This window comes from Homalodisca vitripennis, chromosome 1 (genome assembly GCF_021130785.1).
Source record: "Homalodisca vitripennis isolate AUS2020 chromosome 1, UT_GWSS_2.1, whole genome shotgun sequence".
In the NCBI taxonomy this organism is placed as follows: Eukaryota; Metazoa; Arthropoda; class Insecta; order Hemiptera; family Cicadellidae; genus Homalodisca; species Homalodisca vitripennis.
The window spans coordinates 249586744-249608751 of record NC_060207.1 but is presented as its reverse complement, the minus strand read 5'-3'; the positions used below and the strand labels follow the sequence as shown (position 1 = coordinate 249608751).

The window sequence follows — 22008 nt, the reverse complement described above, 5'->3', positions numbered from 1 at the left end:
TTAGATTACTAAAAATACATTTTTATGAACTGAGAGAAAATAAAAAGTAATGCAATCTCTGTATTCTGTCTAGCTTATTATAAATTATAGTTTGCATTCAACATAATTTCTTACGGTAATGACCAAATATTAAAGAAGGACTTTCACTATTTCCATAGCAACTGTCCATTTATGTTATTTTATGTGTATTTATGAGAGTGGAACACGTTATTGCCACAGGACCAGAGGTAATATAGTTAAACTGTTGAGAATAAGTATTCCTTGTTACGAAGCAAAAGTATTTTCACTAATAACCGAGCTCTTTCTGAACTATTATGTATTCACTATGTATATACTATCTTGTATAGAATCACCTGGTTTGTATGTAAACAATGTATTGTCAATAAACGTTCTTCAAGATACACGGCGACCAACACCATTTACCGGCTTATGTGTCCCTTGGGAACGAACCAACAAAGCTGAGTAGAATGGATGTCTCATTACCCTTAGTGTTTCTTATATTCTATAAATCCTACTTTCAGTTGTTGGCAAAGTAATCTGTACTTTGGATTTGTTGGGGAAAGAAGTTATACTCATAGAACCAGGGAAGCCGTGGCTAACCATTGGTTTTAAGTTAGAACGAAAGGTATGGAAAACAGTTACTACTTCTTAAAATTAAATTGATGGCTTCTTCTAATGCACATTAGGAATGACAAATGACAGCCAGCTATTTATTTAAAACAAAAAAAATTTTTAGTAATATATTTACCAACCTTGCACACATTTAGTTTGGCAAATCTTTTTGATACGAATAATTAGTACATATCTCGAACAAAGCATTGAGAAGCATGGGTTTTTTGTAATATGGCACGAGGGCTTGTGTATTCGTGTGGAGTATGATATTGCCACATGACCAGAGGTAATATAGTAAATCTGTTGAGAATAAGTACGCCTTGTTACTCTTCCGTCATCTGTAGGTCATGATATGGATTTTTTTGCTGAAAGAAGGACTCGCAGTCCAAAGAGAGGTAAACAAACCTTTTTTAGACTTTTTCTATAATTGAATGTACATTGTGCAGCTCTTGAATGCAGTAATGGCCTGTAGTCAGTTTTGTCTTTATCTTGAAGGAAAGATGCAATAACAATTTTTATGTTGAGGTAAACAACTATCAATCCAAACATATACTCAAAATATATATTAAAATATCCAATTAAACTCTATTTTTGCTACAAAATAGCCATTAGAATAGTTTCAAATGTATATTATAATGTCAGATATTCAATACACGTCGTAATATATCAATGTTGCTTTTCTAAACCTTTCCAAGTTTTACATATATCAAATAAATGATAGTTTAAAAAATTTTACATTCTTAATATTTTAGAATTAATAACCTGTAATAGATAGATGCTAGATTAAGAACTGGTAAATATTATTATCATCAGTAACATTTAGGTACTCAAGCAATTTCTATAAGTTGCGATAACGTGTTTGTATGGCACAAATGCTCAGCAGTGACCCTTTGATTACTTCAAAGGAAGTAGTACATCAAAGATGGCTTTCTGGCTCTCAGAGTGTCAAGTCTTTGAGAAAATCAACTTTCATAGATCTGATTGACATTCACTTTGATCAGTCGGGGAATAAGTACCTCTCTTCCTCCAAGATGAACTACGTTCTAAGAATCAATCTTCTCCATCATCTTCGTCGGCACTCCTATGCTTTCCCTACAGGTGCTTCACATACAAACATGCTTGCAGCACAGTAAACCATGCCCAGTTTCAGGCTTAATTTTGGTATAAGCTGGCTTACTGATAAGAGCGAATATTTATACATTAAGATGGTTTTAAGTATTTTCAAACCTACAAATTTTTAAATTATAGAGGGTATAGGGAAGTCTAAATACACCATGCTCTCTGTAAAAATTAGCTCCGTTAAAATTAAGAGTTTCTTAGACAAGAGTCTGCATTATAATCACATAACAAATGAATATACCCCTAGTAACTGAAGTTTATAATTAATTCATTTACTTAGTAATACGAGGTAAGAAAAAACTAACAAACCATATGCGAATGTTGAGATAAGCTCCAATTCACCTTCCTCTTACATGCAGCATCTGAAATCTGATGCATTCGCAGACTTGACTCCTAAAATCTGGAGGAACGAACTCTTTGCATTGTTTCGACATCAGAGGCACTTATACTACAAAATGTAGTGCAATCTAGGTGAAGAGGTATTCTCATTGTGTCAGCAGGTGCAAAATCCTCTGTGTCTCACAGACTAAAATGATTCCATATTTCAGTAGTCAAGTCTGTGACTGCAACAGACTTCAGATGTGAACGTAAGAGGAAGGTGAACTGGAGCTAAACTCAACCTTCACACTAAAACAACCATTCCCACAATAGCTGCATTATACTTAACAAACCATGGTTTCACCTCTTTGGAAACATAAATTTTCACAGCTTTAAATATATTGTCACTAAGGAAATCTATTATTACAGCAAATATTTATTTATTGATGACATAAAATGTAAACAGAGTTTACTATACAATACTAGTCCTAATAACAAAACGATTTAACGTAATTCATATTATTGCAGTTTAACGTTGTATATTAATGAAGGGCATCCGTTGATTAGACAGACCACGTAATTATTCGTAGATTATTGTGTCAATCACATTAGACTTGGTAGTTAGATGCCCATGGGACATAGAGTATTGACGCAGGAGCAATGTGTCACAAGTGTCCCCACCATTAACAGTTGCCCGGTGTTGTAATGTATAGGGGAGGCTCCAGGTGTCTTCCCCTCAAATACAATCGCAATGGTCCCTACAATAGGCTTAATGGACTGTACGCTATATTGTTCTATTACATTTTTGAGACTAATATGGAAGGTTAAGTAAAAAACGCTTTATTCACAAAAGCTAATATATAAAAACGTTACAATGATTAAGTAGATCAATATAACTAGAATTTCAGGTAACTAAGAGTAATCCACTGTCGTGACCAACACGCTCTTTGGTAACACAGTGTATAATAATATTATAATAAAAAGGAAAACCTACATCACACGATATTAATTAACTGTGATTTCGTACTCGTATATGTTGTTAATGATCATGCACTAGTACCTTTACACATTATACGATTTAGAATGTATAATAGATGAATTGAATAGATAGATTGTTTAATAAAAAATAATGGCAGCTATATAATCTACTATTAAACAATAACAAAGATATAAACTGTATAGCAATAATAAATATAGAATACCACAAGAACATAACACAATAACATTTTATAATAATTACAACTAATTCGATGCCGTAACAAATTTAACAGATGTAGAAACCTGAAAAAATATAATTGAAGTTTTATATAATTTAATACAGGACAAATTAAATTATAGTCAGTAAAGCCAGTCAGTAAAGTCATATGACGTTTCCAGTTACTTATCAGCACATGTTATAAAGATACTTTGTTAGGTTGTTAGCTTTCATACAACGCTTGAGTATTTTTAATCTCAAATGCATAGAATGAATTTTACACAAATTTTAATCAATTGTCCTCATGTCTCTCAAAATCTCCCCTCAACTTCACCGACATAACCTCCAGTCCAAACCGTACAGCTTTCAATTAACTTTCAATAATTGGTTAACGAGAATTGCTGTCTATGAGTGATTTAAAAACCATACGATTCCAAACATTTACCGTTGTTATTTCAAACACTATGTTTCGAGCTCAAGTAACCGCTTCCATCTTAACGGTTATAACACCAACATCAGATTAAGCGTGTACTAAAACTTTACAAAATCAACAGATATGTCACTAACTTTTACATCCAATATCCATGAATCTTTTTTACTTTTAAATGCTATAATGAAAGTTTTTCAAGACCAATAAGAAGGATTTTTCTAATAGGATGTAAAGACTCAGACCTTGAGGTAGTTTTAATTTACAAAAGGTGTTCAATTAGGCAATTGCAATGGCAATATTGCTACAACGATAACTACCCTGCATGTTGTTCTGCGTGTATAAACGTGGTTGGTGATTTGTTCCCAAATAAAAAAGTCTTATGGCTCTGTCTTATGAACGTGTGGGATAGCGGAATTTTGTATATTTAGTAAAATAATTTGTGTTAAAACTTCAGATATGTTGTTTAATTAGTTTTATATGGTGGTTTTATATATATATATATATATATATATATATATATATATATATATATATATATATATATATATATATAGTACAAGAATTAAAACTACAATTATATTGTTCTAATAAGTCACAAACATGCCTTTAACAATGATATTTAGCATATTTTCAGATAATTTCTATATTTCACTAAACAGCTGATTCCAAACAACATGTGCAGTGAAATATCAGTCCAGGATTGCAAATTCCTTTAAAATAACTACATAACAATTTAGGTTTTATTAACTAATAAACTCCACGAGAAGCGTGTAATAGAGAGTGTATAGTATTTTTTGAAAAATATGATTCTTTTTGCTAAGTATAAAATGGATTACTGCTTTAAAAACACATCGTGACTGAACACCTTTTCTAAATTAAAAGCTACTTCAGGAATTGAGCTTTAAGTTTACATTCATATTACATATACAATTTACTTATGTTTTATATTATTTCAGAACGAAGACATTTCATACATACTGCATATAATAATCGTTTTATCAAGAAAGCTGTGACAATGTTAAAATATTAACAAAGCTTTGTCCCTAGACAGCAGTGTGTGAACGATGCACCATTTATTTACTTTACGAAATTAATTTTTTTGTCATTTTATAACACACAACTTCGTCCATTTATCTTTGCTGCATCTCTTATAGTTTAATGTATCCCTGCAGTGTGCATGTAATTTGGAACGCCCCGTATATTTAGCAAACACATTAATATAGCTTGAAAGTTAAGAGAAGCTTAATCATTTGTTCTTAAAAATAAAACGTTTTTGTAATCATCTAGTTTGATGAATTTTGAAAAAGATGCAAGGGAAATGAATGTTGAATATTTAGCATAATTAATCAAATTTTCACTCTCCAATTAGAGACCTCTTTTGAAATTATTTTATCTACATTTATTTTTCCATGGGTATTTCTACAAGTTGTAAAGCAATAGAAAATTAGATGTACGATATGTTACCCAAAAATCGTAAATAAAAATTTCGATTTTCGAAAAGATTTCCTAGAGACTTGAAAATATTTTACAATACAAAGCACATTATTTTAGCACGTTTGTAACAAATTAACGGGTTTCACATATTTTCGTGAACTTTTAAAAGTTTAATTGTGTAATAAAATTCTAAATGGTTCTTAATAATTGTCAGTAGCTGTACTTGTTAATTTATTTTCGAGTTTACGTTTCATTAATACATTAATAACTGATTCATAGTAAAAATTGTTATTTTCATTTTGTGTTGATATTATCAGTACAGAACCAGGCTTACTACAATTTAGGTAAACCACGAAGAGGTGAATGTGAAAACAATGAGGTAACAACCTACAACAATCATACGGCTGGTCCAGGCAGGCCCCACTTTAAGATTCACTTAAAGATGATAGCTTAGGAAAATGATAATAGGAATGTTATTTTAAATTTTGTTTCATCACAACATTAATTTCAGCGCGCGAGCACACACACACACACACACACACACACACACACACACGAAATCCCAACTGAAAAATAATATTCTTTATTGATTGTAAAAATTAATAATAATTGTATTGCAAGCGTCATATAAAAATAAAAGGCCTTAATCTAATAACTAAAACAATTTAATTATAAGTAAAAATAATAGATAAATATCAAATTCAAATTACTTTTTTGGATACGTGACACTTGCACCGGTTCCTCGATTGTAGCCAAATTTGCTTGGATATAGACAAATTGTACTGAATTTGAAGAGTAACATTGGTACTGGAACTAATTTGTAGTTTACATACTGTCTGTATGAGATAAAGTATAGTGATTATTGTGTTATAAATATAAATTTAAATTTAATCCTCAGGGATGAAAGGGCAATTATTCAATTATCAGTTATTAGGCAGATCAGTAGCACGATAAAGGAAAAGCGGCAACATGTAATTATTACTTAAGGAACACATTATAATATGTGGAAGTGTAAGACTTGCACTGACGAATTGCAGTAACACCAATTCCAGTTGTAGCCGATTTCTCAATAGTACTCAGCCTGCGTTGACTGCTTGGGGAATCAAGAGCAGACACGTCTGCGCTTGAAACTTTAGCGCATAAATCAGCGGAAGTAACCAAAATTCAAAAGTATTTCTCAGAGGCTTGAGCATTTTTTTATACAAATATATGACACTTTATCGGAGGCAATCACGTAGAGAATAATGACAGAATAATCTGCCACTGTATTGTCAAAATATATATTACATGTACACTATAGTAACATAAGTACTTTTCAATTTGAGCTTTAAACGATTTCAAAAATGAGCCAATATGATTGACGCTTTCAAAAATCATTTTTAATTTGACAATAGAGCGACTTCTTAAATTTCAGTTTTAAAATAATATCCTATGACCTTATATAAAGTACATTGAACACTTTTACAGGTATACCCATGTAGTCTACAGTATATTTTGTAATTTGAACTGGAAATCTGTAAAACATCAGCAAAGAAAAGATGAGAAACATTAAGTAACAAGAGTGGTTCCATAAAAGTTGTTTCACTTGATTATTCTTTATTGGAGAAACTACAACGGATTTGCTTGTGTATGTGGCCAGGTTAATTTATTTGCGTTTCGGTGTCTTGCTTCGATTTCTGTCGTTAAATGGACGAAGTTTGATAAGTGTACTTTCGTTTACTATGTTTCCTCGTAGTAATATTGGTGCACCGACATTCCTCATTGTGAATTCTAAACTTTCATTTGTGAATTCTAAGCTTGCATTTATAAACTATACCATAAATAATTGCGTATTTGTAATACATTTATTGTACAATAATTTAGTAATATTGACAAGTCAGTAGGCTAAATTGTGATATACAAATAGTTATACCTAGGCCCACCCCTAGACTACAGTTATTATTTTTTATTTATTGAACTCTATGAGTGTGACCTAGTAAATATTTAAGGTGAACTTAGACAATTATTATTAGACATTGGGTTTTTATTGTGATAAATTTACTCCATATATAAAAGTATAAAAAAAGTTTATTTTCAGAACTTTAATGCTGTATAACGTACGGTCTCAAAATATAATTAGCGTATCTCAAAATGATTAGAGTATGAATGTCACTTCTTGTAAAAACAAAACATTTTACTATTTACCGAAAACAATTTACAAATTTTAGGCAAATTGGAATTTTTTGATGCTTTGCGTAAAAACTTTTTGAAATATTTTATATATTTTGAAAATTAAATAAAAAAATTTCATTTATAGGTATTTATAAAAGAAGAACAATGCCACAGACTAGAGGTCTGTAGCTTATTTAAAGCTACATTGGTTTATTTTTTTTTTTATTAAAACTTAAATTATATTAAAATTTTGGGAAAGAAATATTGGGATTTAAATTTTAATTAGATTGTGAGAAGTTAGGATAAAAACGAATATGTAATGCTTTCGCAAGTTAGTGCAGGTAATTTTAAATTATTAGGAAGGCGGTTCACTGCCTTGAATTGATCAGAACTTGTATTGTACTGCAGTTACGTCAGATCTGAGAAGGCTATTGTTTCTCGAGTTGGATACGGCTGGGCCAATGAGAGAACACCGCGGATGTACATCAGAGTTGGGGGAAGGGGAACTATAAAACCGCCAGTTCATAATCTTTGCCCTTCTTTTGATTATTATCGTGAATTAAGTTGATTACAGTGCGCCGTGTTTCTAATTTTTTTTCAGCGAGGGATTTTGAGGTAAGCACCAAATTTATTGTACGTTATATTGTAATAGTCTTCCATATCTGATAATAAATTAATTTTGTTGTTTTTTTATAGAAAAATTAAATTTATAGAAACTACAGAGCAATCTGCTTAACTGATTCTCGATGAACAATAGAGTACAATATAATTATACAAGTTACATTTGGTTCAAACTTGCAAGAAAAGTGAATTAAAATTGAACTTTTTTAATAACTTTAATTGAAATTTGGAAATTTAGTAATCTATTAATATTTAATTTGAACTGTTTTATTGTGAATTATTAATTGGAAATTAATTGAACATTAATTATTGTTTGAGAGAGTTGTATCTGAATTGCAAAAACTTTAAAGTTAAGGTACAACTAGTGGAAAGAGAATTTTTGTTCTTTTTTAGAATTTTGAGTGAACTTAGATGTGAAAATTTTTATTTTAGCTATTTCCAAGTGGTATTTAATTTTTATTTGAAAACTTTATTATTTTTTTCAGAAGAGAGCTCTGATTTTTAGTTTTATAAAACTAAAAATCATAGCTCTCTTCTGAAAAAAATAATAAAGTTTTCAAATACAAATTAAATACTACTTGGAAAGAACTAAAATAAAAATACATACATACATATAATCCAATTTTTTTGAGTGTAATTTACGTGTACAAATGATCTAAACACTCTCAATAATTAAAACTGCTAATAAATTGACCAGATGTAGAATATCCATTCTAGTTTAATTTAGCTACGTGCTTACTTCAAATGTTTGGGTCTTTTTTTGTAAAAAACAACTTTTTACAAAAAAATATGTTATTTATTTAGTTTTTCAAAAACGTGCAGGGGAACAACAAAGTACCTTTTGACTACTTAAAATGTACACAATTAAAAATGCTAGTAGACCTGTTACTCGTACTAAAAGTATAAACCTTATTAACAACGTGAGAAATCATCAACACCTATGTGTCTATTAAAGCTTGGTAGACATGGTTTGACAAGTTATAAAAACCTAAGTAATTAGTTAAAAAATAAAAACATATAAACTACATTCATTGTATCTCTTCTGTATATCTTTCATTAAATAATTTTATCTTTTGGCTATATTGATCTCAAATTAATTTTATTAATATAAATAAAACATATTATGAAATTTAAATCAAAAAAGAGTATAAAAAGAGCAGATTATTATTTATAATAAAACTATTGTTTGGGTATCAAAGTTACTAATCGTTTTTAACTCATGCAAAAGATATGATTACTATTTGACAATCCTTACAAATATTTATGCCAGTAGTGACATCTTTTTCTGTAACAAACTATACCGTCTGAATCGACAAAATTAAATTAATTTTTCATAAATTAGTCCTAAAATGTGTAAAATACAATCGGTTTTTGATATTTGTATTTTATTCTTGAAAATTAAACTAATTTATTATACAGATCAAATTTTTAAATTTTTAGACAATTGAATTTTTTAATAATATTAAATAATAGCTATGCTATTTTAGCTTGAAATTTAAGAGAATTGCGTTCTGAACATGAACGAAGCCCAGAAGCAGCACCGGTGGAATCTAAATTCAGGAAACAATCATATCGGAGCGAATATGACCACCCAGCTGATGTGTCTGGCGGCTATGAATATAGACAGCAGTGTTGCCTTACACTCAACGATAACAATGCAATAGTCACTCTGGTGACGTCATGTCAAATACTGCTGTTGGATAAGCACACATGTAGTAGTAATATAGTTTCAGTTCTCATAGTGTAGTATTGAGTTTTAGAATTTATAATATAGACAGCAGTGACGCCTTACACTCAACGATAACAATGCAATAGTCCCTTTGGTGACGTCATGTCAAATACTGCTGTTGGATAAGCACACATGTAGTAGTAATATAGTTTCAGTTCTCATAGTGTAGTATTGAGTTTTAGAATTTATAATATAGACAGCAGTGACGCCTTACACTCAACGATAACAATGCAGTAGTCCCTTTGGTGACGTCATGTCAAATACTGCTGTTGGATAAGCACACATGTAGTAGTAATATAGTTTCAGTTCTCATAGTGTAGTATTGAGTTTTAGAATTTATAATATAGACAGCAGTGACGCCTTACACTCAACGATAACAATGCAATAGTCCCTTTGGTGACGTCATGTCAAATACTGCTGTTGGATAAGCACACATGTAGTAGTAATGTAGTTTCAGTTCTCATAGTGTAGTATTGAGTTTTAGAATTTATAATATAGACAGCAGTGACGCCTTACACTCAACGATAACAATGCAGTAGTCCCTTTGGTGACGTCATGTCAAATACTGCTGCTGGATAAGCACACATGTACTAGTAATACAGTTTCAGTTCTCATAGTGTAGTATTGAGTTTTAGAATGTATTGCATAGACAGCATTGTTGCCATACACTCAACACAATATCAATGCAATAGTCTCTTTGGTGACGTCATGTCAGATACTGCTGGTTAATATTTGGTTTTCTGGGTAATGTGTAAGTTGGAGTTTAGCACACTAATCTATTTTAAATTTTATCCATTAATTTTACTATAGTAGGAAACGTTAAGGAAACGTCTACATTGAATGAATAGCAATTCATGCAGGTGAGGTAAAGAATTCATTTATTTTCTTGTACTTATATTTAAATACAATTACTGTATAAAAATACTTTTTAGATAACGTGAAAGGAATCAATGTTATTTTACCAAGATTAGTGTATTTTTATCACTCAGATATCGTATAGTTCATTGAAAGCCATCGACTTTTATTTATTAACACAAAGCAGACAAACCTACTTAGAACCCTCCTTTTTATAGAAATAGTAAATAAAAGCTCATAGTGTGCAGTTTCCAGGTCAGTTATTCTATGCTTGGAACCGGTAAATCAGGAAACTCTGTGGCGACTGTACAACACGACATGCACACATCAGCTGTGACATCACACAGAAGCGGTCACATCTGCTGTGTATTTCAACATGTGCAGACCTTTGCCAATTTATTTTATTTCTTTTCACATTACCAAACAACGTAACTAATACGTTTTCTTCTTATTTCAATGTATTTTAAGTATTGAAAGACTATCTCGTGTTCTGTTGTAAAAGTATATTAAAGAGTTTCTACAGTACCACAACAAAGATGACTTGAGAAAACGGTCTTAATATCAGACCAGTAAATCCTTGTGTCCCTATTCTCTAAGCAAAGGTTGAATACAGCTGACTGATAATGATGTCGTATTATAAACTTTTCTTGTCATTGGAGAAACATTTCACAACATTTCCTATAAATCTCGATATTTCCCTAATCTCGTAGGTTTAGGGGCTACTGTGGCGTGATGCTGATCCAAGCATGTATTACTATGTCTTGTTCCAGAATGTGGATATTGCTTCAGTTAGTGCTGTCTATAAGGTATGTTTTGGCACCTTTATAGAATTTTGTGGTTCATGGTATCTTAGAAAACCTGAAACAAACTTTTATCAATGCCGAACGCAATGGTGATAACGTAGTTCTGATTGACAAAGAAAATGCTCTAATGTTGTTGCCTACATCACAATGCTAGTCTTCTGGTCACGGACTATTCATGATATCGGCCATTATGACCAAAGAGTCGATAGTAAGCCCTTTCTTGTAACCATCTGAACCCTGGAGGATTGGAGAAGGAAGGAATAAAGCTAGTCAAAGGTAATATGTTGCGGTAAATAGACTGCTCCTTAATGAAGGGTAAATATGATTATGAAGTGTACTGTACAGTTAGTAAAGTATAGTTATTTTATCCTGTATCAATACAGGACTCACTAGAAATTATTTCTATCTATGGATCCAACCGTATTTGTTAGCTAGGCCTCTACTACGGCCGTTATGTCAACAAAAATCACGCCACATTAAGTTTTTGAAATTCGTTCAGATTTTATCTTAGCTAGTGGTAACTTTGTACGGTACATCAGAACTGTGTTCCTGGACATGCCGGGTTTGAACGTAATGAAAACACTGACGAATTGGCTAGAAATAGCTCATCCTAGGACTTGCCAAAAAGAGAACCCGCTTATTATACAAATAAGTTAACTTCTTAACAAGTCATTTGGGATTGTTCAAACATGAGTACAGACACCGGTGGCAGAATTTATATTGGCATTTTGCCAGAAGAAACATTATTAGAAACAAGTCCAATCCTGACAAGCTAATTAAAGGTATTTTGAAATAGGATCTTTCTGTGATTGGCTGAGTATTAATAAAACCTCACTATAGTATATGTTGACAGAACTAAGACGAATTATCAACTAAACCATAGAAAATATCTGAGCATACTTATGATTTTAATAACCAAGGATATCAATTTAATAAATCTATATTAAATAACTAGGTTTAAATAACCAAATAAGCCTAAATTACAATATTTCAATCAAAAATAATCATCACATTTTAATTATTATTTTTATTTACAGTTAATTTCAGAAAGCGACATAGACATCTGCCTGGCATATTCTGACCTTCGGACCCTCGACCTGAGCGAGCGTACCTGTGTGTGCATGCTGTAAGTGTAGCTGCATGTGTCTGCCTGCCTGCCTCTCGGTCTGTCTTTCTGTCTGCCTGTCTGTCGGTCTGTCTGTCTGTGTGGTTGCCCGCCTGCCTATCTGTCTGTCTGTCTGTCAGCCTGTCTGATCTGTCTTTCTAGCTGCATGTCTCTGCCTGCCTGCCTGTCTGTCTGCATGTGTCTGCCTGCCTGCCTGTCAGTCTGGCTGCATGTGTCTGCCTGTCTGTCTGTCTGACGGGCTGCATGTGTCTGCCTGTCTGTCTATCTGTCTGGCTGCATGTATTTGCCTGCCTGCCTGTCTGTCTGGCTGCATGTGTCTGCCTGTCTGTCTGTCTGACTGGCTGCATTTGTCTGCCTGCCTGCCTCTCAGTCTGGCTGCATGTATTTGCCAGCCTGCCTGTCTGTCTGCATGTGTCTGCCTGCCTGCCTGTCAGTCTGGCTGCATGTGTCTGCCTGTCTGTCTGTCTGACGGGCTGCATGTGTCTGCTCGTCTGTCTGTCTGTCTGTCTGGCTGCATGTATTTGCCTGCCTGCCTGTCTGTCTGGCTGCATGTGTCTGCCTGTCTGTCTGACTGACTGGCTGCATTTGTCTGCCTGCCTGCCTCTCAGTCTGGCTGCATGTATTTGCCAGCCTGCCTGTCTGTCTGCATGTGTCTGCCTGCCTGCCTGTCAGTCTGGCTGCATGTGTCTGCCTGTCTGTCTGGCTGCATGTGTCTGCCTGTCTGTCTGTCTGACGGGCTGCATGTGTCTGCCTGTCTGTCTGTCTGTCTGGCTGCATGTATTTGCCTGTCTGTCTGTCTGTCTAGCTGCATGTGTTTGTCTGTCTGTCTAGCTGCATGTGTTTGCCTGTCTGTCTAGCTGCATGTGTTTGCCTGTCTGTCTAGCTGCATGTGTTTGCCTGTCTGTCTAGCTGCATGTGTTAGCCTGTCTGTCTAGCTGCATGTGTCTGCCTGTCAGTCTGGCTGCATGTATTTGCTTGCCTGCCTGTCTGACTGGCTGCATGTGTCTGCCTGCCTGCCTGCCTGTCAGTCTGGCTGCATGTGTCTGCCTGTCTGTCTGTCTGCATGTCAATCCGCATATGCCTGTGTAGTCATGTACGCACTGACTAATCTGAGGCAGAATTGTATGGATGCAACTTTTACTCAGTTAATAAATGAAGACAATTTTAATTTCAAAATTAAAGCAACCGGAAAAAAACTAAAAACTCTGAGCCCACTAAAATACAAATCCTACACCTTCCTGTAATCTAACAACAAAATTCCCATGTACACTAGACTATTAGTAAGTTATATCTATTTATAAAATACTATAAATCTATCAGTATTAATCAATTTGAATCGAAAAATATTCAATCTATGATAAATATTTTTTAATGCATTATAATGAGAAATAAAAGTAGAGGATGCACATGATTGAGATATAGTGTTCTTATGCTAACGCGATTCCATTGCCTTACCCATCTTAATGTGTTTTTTTACTAGCTTTACTGTCGAGTATGCTATATTAATTATGTTTTATGCCATTATACATGTGTTTCGTTACTTCGTTCTCTACGCGACCCTGTTTAAAAACAAACATTAATTAAAGAATAAGCTCTAATTGTATTAAGATCACATTGGTTTTACCATATTTAGTTATTTTATTATAATAGTTTAGATATTGATGATAGGTTGATTGATTAATTGATTAAGCTCTTTATTATTACAGGCTAAGTCAGGGGAAGTTTGGTCCTTTCTTACACTTAACCTCTTCAAGGTGTTCCATTTGCCAATAGAAAACTAAATACATCACATATCTTTAATTTTACCGTCTTTCTGTATTTATTATTTAAAAACTTATAATTTAACACGTGAAACCAACTAATTTTAACCAGACTTTAGTAAACTCTGTACTTAAAAATAATCTACGAATAAAATGTTTTCTTAAGTTTCCATGTCAAATTTTATATAATGGCCAGTAAAAAATATAAAACGGAAATATCTTAAAAGTGCAAATTTTACAAAAACAAACTAAATCAGTAACTTTTATTGTAAGAGTTTGTACGAGCCTGCTAAGGTAAAGCACACATATCCGTACAGGTAACTCATCCTCTTTCTTGAAGACCACACAGGTTACACACACCGCTTCTTGAAGAAGATATATACAGACAGACAGACAGCTTGCCACGTTAACATACACTTAATGCACACTGGTAACGATCGAGGGTCCAGAGCTCAGAATAAACCTGGTTTGTTAATTTGTGTTTATGTAAATGTAGGTACTTTAAGTTGTTTTTTTTTTTTTTTTTTTTTTTTTTTTTTTTTTTAAGTAAATTGGATACATGAAAACATTAATCATCATCATATTAAAAGCTGTTCTGTAAGATATGGAAACTCGACATTTTAACGATTCGTTTTAGTAATTCCCAATAAAACTTTACGAGCTGAAGTGTAGTTACATTTCCATCATGAATGCATGAATGCACCACTAAACAAAGACACACACGCACACGTACACATACAGTTCAGTGTTAAAACACGAACTGAGCAGTTAGATAGGACTCATGACGGTATCTGTGTAAAGTTGGCACATCTCATATGCGAGTTATCTTCACCTGTATGCAATAACAATAACTCTGTTGACTCATAATCTTATGGTTACAGGATCTGTATATTATATAAGATATAACCTAACATAATCAACTGAACTCAGAGAGTTTTTGTCAGTAACAGTAACTAGATACAGCATCTACTGCATATTACATATATTAGTTAGCATTTGGACCTTATGTGTCAATACAATTTCTAGTCTGAAGTATTCATGAGGAAAATTCTTGTGATCAGCTACATTTATGTACACAATTCTATTAAAACATACGCCTACAGATACTATTATTGACATAAACTCTTTCTGAACTGGTAATGTTACATTAGAAATGAGTCAATAGAGTTTGTGGTATGTTTAATTCGCGATGATCTGTTGTAATTAGCTACATGACAGTAAATCACTCATATGCAATATCCCAACTGTCTACATATACCGCCATTAAATCTCTCTCTAACTGCAGTGATAAAGGTGGAATATTTTAATAACACATATATGTTATTTGTATGTGTGTGTGTATACTAAATATACCGCCATTATATATCTCTCTAACTGCAGTGATAAAGGTGGAATATTTTAATAACACATATATGTTATTTGTATGTGTGTGCGTGTATACTACATATACCACCATTAAATCTCTCTCTAACCGCAGTGATAAAGGTGGAATATTTTAATAACACATATATGTTATTTGTATGTGTGTGCGTGTATACTACATACACCACCATTAAATCTCTCTCTAACCGCAGTGATAAAGGTGGAATATTTTAATAACACATATATGTTAATTTGTATGTGTGTGCGTGTATACTACATACACCACCATTAAATCTCTCTCTAACCGCAGTGATAATGGTGGAATATTTTAATAACACATATATGTTATTTGTATGTGTGTGCGTGTATACTACATACACCACCATTAAATCTCTCTCTAACCGCAGTGATAAAGGTGGAATATTTTAATAACACATATATGTTATTTGTATGTGTGTGCGTGTATACTACATACACCACCATTAAATCTCTCTCTAACCGCAGTGATAAAGGTGGAATATTTTAATAACACATATATTTTATTTGTATGTGTGCGTGTATACTACATATAACGCCATTAAATCTCTCTTTAACTACAGTGATAAAGGTGGAATATTTTAATAACATATATATGTTTATTTGTATGTGTGTGTATACTACATATACCGCCATTAAATCTCTCTCTAACTGCAGTGATAAAGGTGGAATATTTTAATAACACATTATGTTATTTGTATGTGTGTGCGTGTATACTACATTGTACCATAGTTCTAATTTATTTATGCTGAAATCGCGGTAGGAAGTAGGCTCTTGTTAACTAGACGCGGTGCGTGGACATTGTTTGTTCAGTTAGACCGGTCATTTAGCTGATCGAGCTACGGTGATCCGTTCCGACCCGGCTCGCTGTAGAGAGAGAAGGGGTCAGTCGAGTCTTGGAGTTTCCACGAGAAGGTGTACCGGTCGAAGCTGAAGTTTTTTCTCTAACCCTATAGTTGGGATTTAGAGTAATTATTTATCGCGTGTAAATTCAATTTCAAGTATTTAATTTTCTTTAGTGCGTTTTAGTTTCCGATCTGCCTCCGTAATCTTCAAAGTAGTAAGTCCCGTACCAGCGTATAGTTAATTAATATCTTTTATTTTTTATAATACTGTAATTAAAATTTCTAAAGTTTCCCATCTTTCAGAGTCTGAAAATTTAATTCAATTTTTTGAAGTATTGTGAATTAAATTTTGGTCATAAAGTAAATATCAAGTTTTGTGTTATATTAATTTTGAGTATTTTGAGAAGAGAAGTTTTTATTTTGTTTTGTTAATTTAAACCATTTTTGGAGAAGTATACATTTTTTAGTTTAATTTTAATTTTTAATACCTTTTGATCAGACTCTTAATTAGAATTGTTCGATTGAGTGTCATTTTGAAGAAAATTGAATCAAAAGTTTGTAAAACTTTGTTAACTTTTTGGTGAACTTAAATTTCGGAATAAATCAAGTATTTCCGAAAAGTTGTATTAATTTATAAAGTATTAGCTCCATATAAATTTAGTATATGTGCTATAATAACGGTACAACATATACCACCATTAAATCTCTCTCTAACTGCAGTGATAAAGGTGGAATATTTTAATAACACATATATGTTATTTGTATGTGTGTGCGTGTATACTACATATACCGCCATTAAATCTCTCTCTAACTGCAGTGATAAAGGTGGAATATTTTAATAACACATATATGTTATTTGTATGTGTGTGTGTTATACTACATATACCGCCATTAAATCTCTCTAACTGCAGTGATAAAGGTGGAATAATTTTAATATCACACATATGTTATTTGCATGTGTGTGTGTATACTACATATACCACCATTAAATCTCTCTCTAACTGCAGTGATAAAGGTGGAATATTTTAATAACACACATATGTTATTTATATGTGTGTGTGTATACTACATATACCACCATTAAATCTCTCTCTAACTGCAGTGATAAAGGTGGATTTATTTTAATAAACACATGTATGTTATCTGTATGTGTGTGTGTAGATAATACATATACCGCCATTAATTCTCTCTCTAACTGCAGTGATAAAGGTGGAATATTTTAATAACACATATATGTTTATTTGTATGTGTGTGCGTGTATACTACATATACCGCCATTAAATCTCTCTCTAACTGCAGTGATAAAGGTGGAAAATTTTAATAACACATATATGTTATTTGTATGTGGTTTTGTGTAATACTACATATACCGCCATTAAATCTCTCTCTAACTGCCAGTGATAAAGGTGGAATATTTTAATAACATATATATGTTATTTGTATGTTGTGTGTGTATACTTCATATACCGCCATTAAATCTCTCTCTAACTGCAGTGATAAAGGTGGATTATTTTAATAACACATGTATGTTATCTGTATATGTGCTTGTACGTTTGAGTTTGTGTTTTCACCTTCATCTCATTTTCACGATGTGATTTGTGTGGGAAACTATCGAAACGTAACATTAAAATTGCGTATTCCCATACCTGACAGTAACCGTTTTTAATATGATTATTAATATATACAATTTTTGTATATCATATGTGCCATTAAAGTAATCTATTGTAACTATATAGACATTAACTGTCTTATTCTGACGTTTGGACCTTCGGCCTGCGAGGGTGCAAGCTTGAGTGTACGCGTGTGTACGCTTCTGTCTGCTTATATAATCATAAGTATATCTTACATGTGTGATGTTTACGGATGAGTGTATATGACCTATGTAGTATTCAAGAAAAGTGTTCGTGACCTATAAAAATGAGTGAATATGATCTGTTCTGTCTTCAACCAAAATGTTCAAAACAAAAAGTTGTTTTTGTCTTTTTATAATTAGCACTATACTTAAGGTATGTATATTTTAACGTATAAATTTAATATTCAAATTCAACCGAACTTTTTTATTTGTAGATTCTTTTTACGTACGCCGTTTAAAATAGTTGGGTTTAAATTAGTTGATTAGTTATTTTTAATTATGAGTTTTTAAATTAAAAAATATATACATACAGATAGACATACGGTAAATGAAATGTGATTTGATGAATTTGGTTAGGGTCCTCATGGTGAATGGAAAAATACTCCAAATATCATAACAAACTAATTAAGTACTGTACAATCAATGTGATCATACATAAGAGATCTTCATATCCTTTGATTTGATTCTTTAATATATGTTTTAAAAACTGGCTTCACCGCAGTCCCCATGTCAATGCAGCCCCTGTAGCCTCCATATTCTTTTCTTGCATTTCCTCTTGCCTATCATCTACTCTAACAAGCCTCGACCTCCCAGGTAAATCATCATCCTTCGATCATGAGACGATCGAACACTAGAGGGCTACCAGCGACCTTCTCTATCTCACGCCTTACCGACATTGGCTTCCACCTATTCTCAAACATAATTAAAGAGTAATCACGATGTAAAATCTTCTTATTTTATCTGTCTAGCACAACTAACCTATTCGCAACTATGCCTAGGTTCCCTTTGATTCCATTTTGCGAGATTTGTATAGCATAGCCTCTAAGCCACTCATCGTTTGTCCTAAAACATTTCTCCTACCTTTTCATTCTCCGTGTTGAGGTTATCAGTTACTTTGATTGTTAACGAATTCGACCTTAGACGTTTCTTATGATTCGACCCAATATTAAAATAATATTGACAGCCATTTAGTAAGTGTTCGAATAAACTGGGAACCGTCTGGTCAAGCAAACCAACCGTCTGGAATGTACGCTTGTCACTAAGTGATAACTGCACGTTAGCCCGCCACCACTCACTATTCACTAATCACTACAGGACACGCACCGATACGCCACTTACTATTCACTAATCACTACAGGACATGCACCGATACGCCACTCACTATTCACTAATCACTACAGGACACGCACCGATCCTCCAATCACTATTCACTAATCACTACAGGACACGCACCGATACGCCACTCACTATTCACTAATCACTACAGGACATGCACCGATACGCCACTCACTATTCACTAATCACTAAAGAACACGCACCGATACGCCACTCACTATTCACTAATCACTACAGGACACGCACCGATCCTCCAATCACTATTCACTAATCACTACAGGACACTCACCGATCAGTTTGAGTCACAAGGCGAGTCTGCTCAGTGTCCTCTTATCGGCAGAGTAATTAACTCCGAGAACGTGTCTCTTACTTTAAACCTACTTAATAAAGATAATGGATCAATTTAAATAGGATAAAATATCCAAATGACATTTTAAATCTACAAAAACTTTTTATTGCTATGTACCAAATTCTCACCTCAAAAAGTTGTGCTAACCGACAAACGCGCGCGCGCGCGGATTGGGAGCATGGTTTGTACATTTTTACGGGTTACGGAAGGAAAAGTGTTCGTCAGGAAAGGTGTTTGTGAGTGTGATATAAACAAGCTATTTGCATCTCTTATTGCAGATAAACAATAAGTTTCTCAAGCACGAATGTTTGTTCCGTAGTATTTCATGTATGCAGACAGACATATTAGCAGACTGAACATTTTTCAATTAAATATTCGCAATACACGTAAACATTTTAATGAGCTGTTGATTTACTTGCTGATCTACATCTACTTGAGATTTACATCTCAATAAAGAGTATGATGTTATAATTCTGAGTGAAGTGTGGATTGGGTTGGGTGAAGAGGACAGATATTGTATGCCAGGTTACAACATGTTATTGCAGCATAGACAGGAACATAGAGCATGAGGTGTTCTTGTCTACTTGGACTCTGAGCTCAGCCATTCCCACAGTCTTATCTCTCTAGCCACAGCTGATGTAACCAATGCCATACTATCTGTTTCAACTTTCAAAAATGCTAGTTATAAAATATCCTTATTTTGTTTTACCGTTATTGTAAATTTACATTTGCTCATTTTAAATACGACTTTAAACATATTTTAAAACACCAACAAATCTTACTTTAATAATAGGCGATATGAATGTCTGTACAATGAATAAAATATGATCGGGTCCAGAGTATATTAATTTAATATCTTCGTATGGGTTTAAAAATTACATTAATGTGCCAACTAGGGTGTGTGGTGACTGACTCCCAGTCATGTCTAGATCATGTTTTAATCCGTAATTATAAGCCTTTCAAGTTTGAGTGCCGGGTATTGAATACTGACATAACGGATCACTTCGAACTGGATGTTCTAATGGAATACTCAAGAGAGTCCACTTTGATCAAGGAAAAATTTTGTAAGATATTAAACAGCAACAAGCTTAATATACAATTAAAAAGAGCTGATTGAACACTTGTTTATCAATGTGATGAAGTTAATATGAGTCTGTCTAAGTTTTATAACATTTATAACAACTGTTACAATGATTCATGTGACTTTAAGAGGATCACTGTAGCAATAGGAAATAAATAAATAAATATGAGGAGGCGTCCATGGGTAACTGTCAATTTGGTTTCCCTAATAAATGAAAAAAATTGATTGTATAAATTATATTTTAAAAATAAAACATATTATGAATTAAGAATACAGCATAAGCAGATATCTTAAATAGTTAAGTAACAAATTAAAATGACAAAATTAAGTTATTATTCTCAACTTATTAATCAAAATAAGGGTAACACCAAACAATATTGGAAAGTTATTAAATCAATTTTAGGTAAGAATAGGAAAAACATTGATCAAGTCTATTGTGATGGCGCAATTTTTGATGTTGGTAAAAATGAGGAATTTGTAGCAAATCAATTTAATAAATATTTTGTGAATATTTCGAGTAAATTGAATGAAACATTTTTCGATTACGATTTATTTATTGAAGATCAAGCAAAGAAAGAGACAGTATTAGAATATTTTAACATTTCAATAATTAATGACATACACAATGTCATAATTAAGATGAAAAGTAAAAATATTTGTGTTATGTATGGCATCAGCATAGTCACTATTAAAAATAATTTGCAGGTATTAGTATCGATTTTATATAACATATTTTCTAAGTCTATAGATCAAGGAGTATTTCCAGAACAATTAAAAAATTGTTTCTGTTCCTATTTTTAAGGGGGGTGGCAGTAGGGAAATGTCCTCATATCGGCCTATCTCTTTGATTAATGGGTAAGCAAAGATATATGAAAGATTAATAAAATTCAGTCGTTAAATTATTTCATCAGTAGTTCACTAATTTCTCAAAATCAATTTGACTCCCTACTAAACAAGGGTAACAATATGGCGATTGAAAAACATATACAATATATTGCTGAATCTGTTGATAAAAGTAAATATACAATGGCAATTTATCTCGATTTTCAGACGGCCTTCGACCTGGTGAATATTGACTTATTGTTAAGACACTTAAAGTTATATGGGATAGGAGGTAAGGCGGGGGAATGGTTAACCTCATTTTGTAAAAATAGGTCTTTTCAAGTTGTAAAGAGAGGTAATTATGTTAGTAATGTTTTACAACTGATATTTGG

At 32.8% G+C, this 22008-nt stretch overlaps 1 protein-coding gene across 1 annotated transcript; it reads right to left on the bottom strand.

Moving 5' to 3' along the window:
* Nucleotides 1-12759: 12759 nt before the first annotated feature.
* LOC124355537 (octapeptide-repeat protein T2-like) lies at nt 12760-13470 on the bottom strand. Its single transcript, XM_046806703.1, has 2 exons — nt 13373-13470; nt 12760-13096 (listed from the first exon to the last, which is right to left on the bottom strand). The coding sequence occupies exons 1-2, from the start codon at nt 13468-13470 to the stop codon at nt 12760-12762; spliced, it is 435 nt and encodes a 144-aa protein (XP_046662659.1).
* Nucleotides 13471-22008: the final 8538 nt, after the last annotated feature.

Excerpts from the sequence above, each read along its gene's own strand:
- LOC124355537 (XM_046806703.1), bottom strand. The coding sequence starts at position 13,470 with ATGCGGATTGACATGCAGACAGACAGACAGGCAGACACATGCAGCCAG. Across the intron at positions 13,097-13,372 it reads GCAGCCAGTCAGACAGGCAG|CCAGACAGACAGGCAGACAC; the intron begins GCAAGCAAATAC and ends AGACACATGCAG.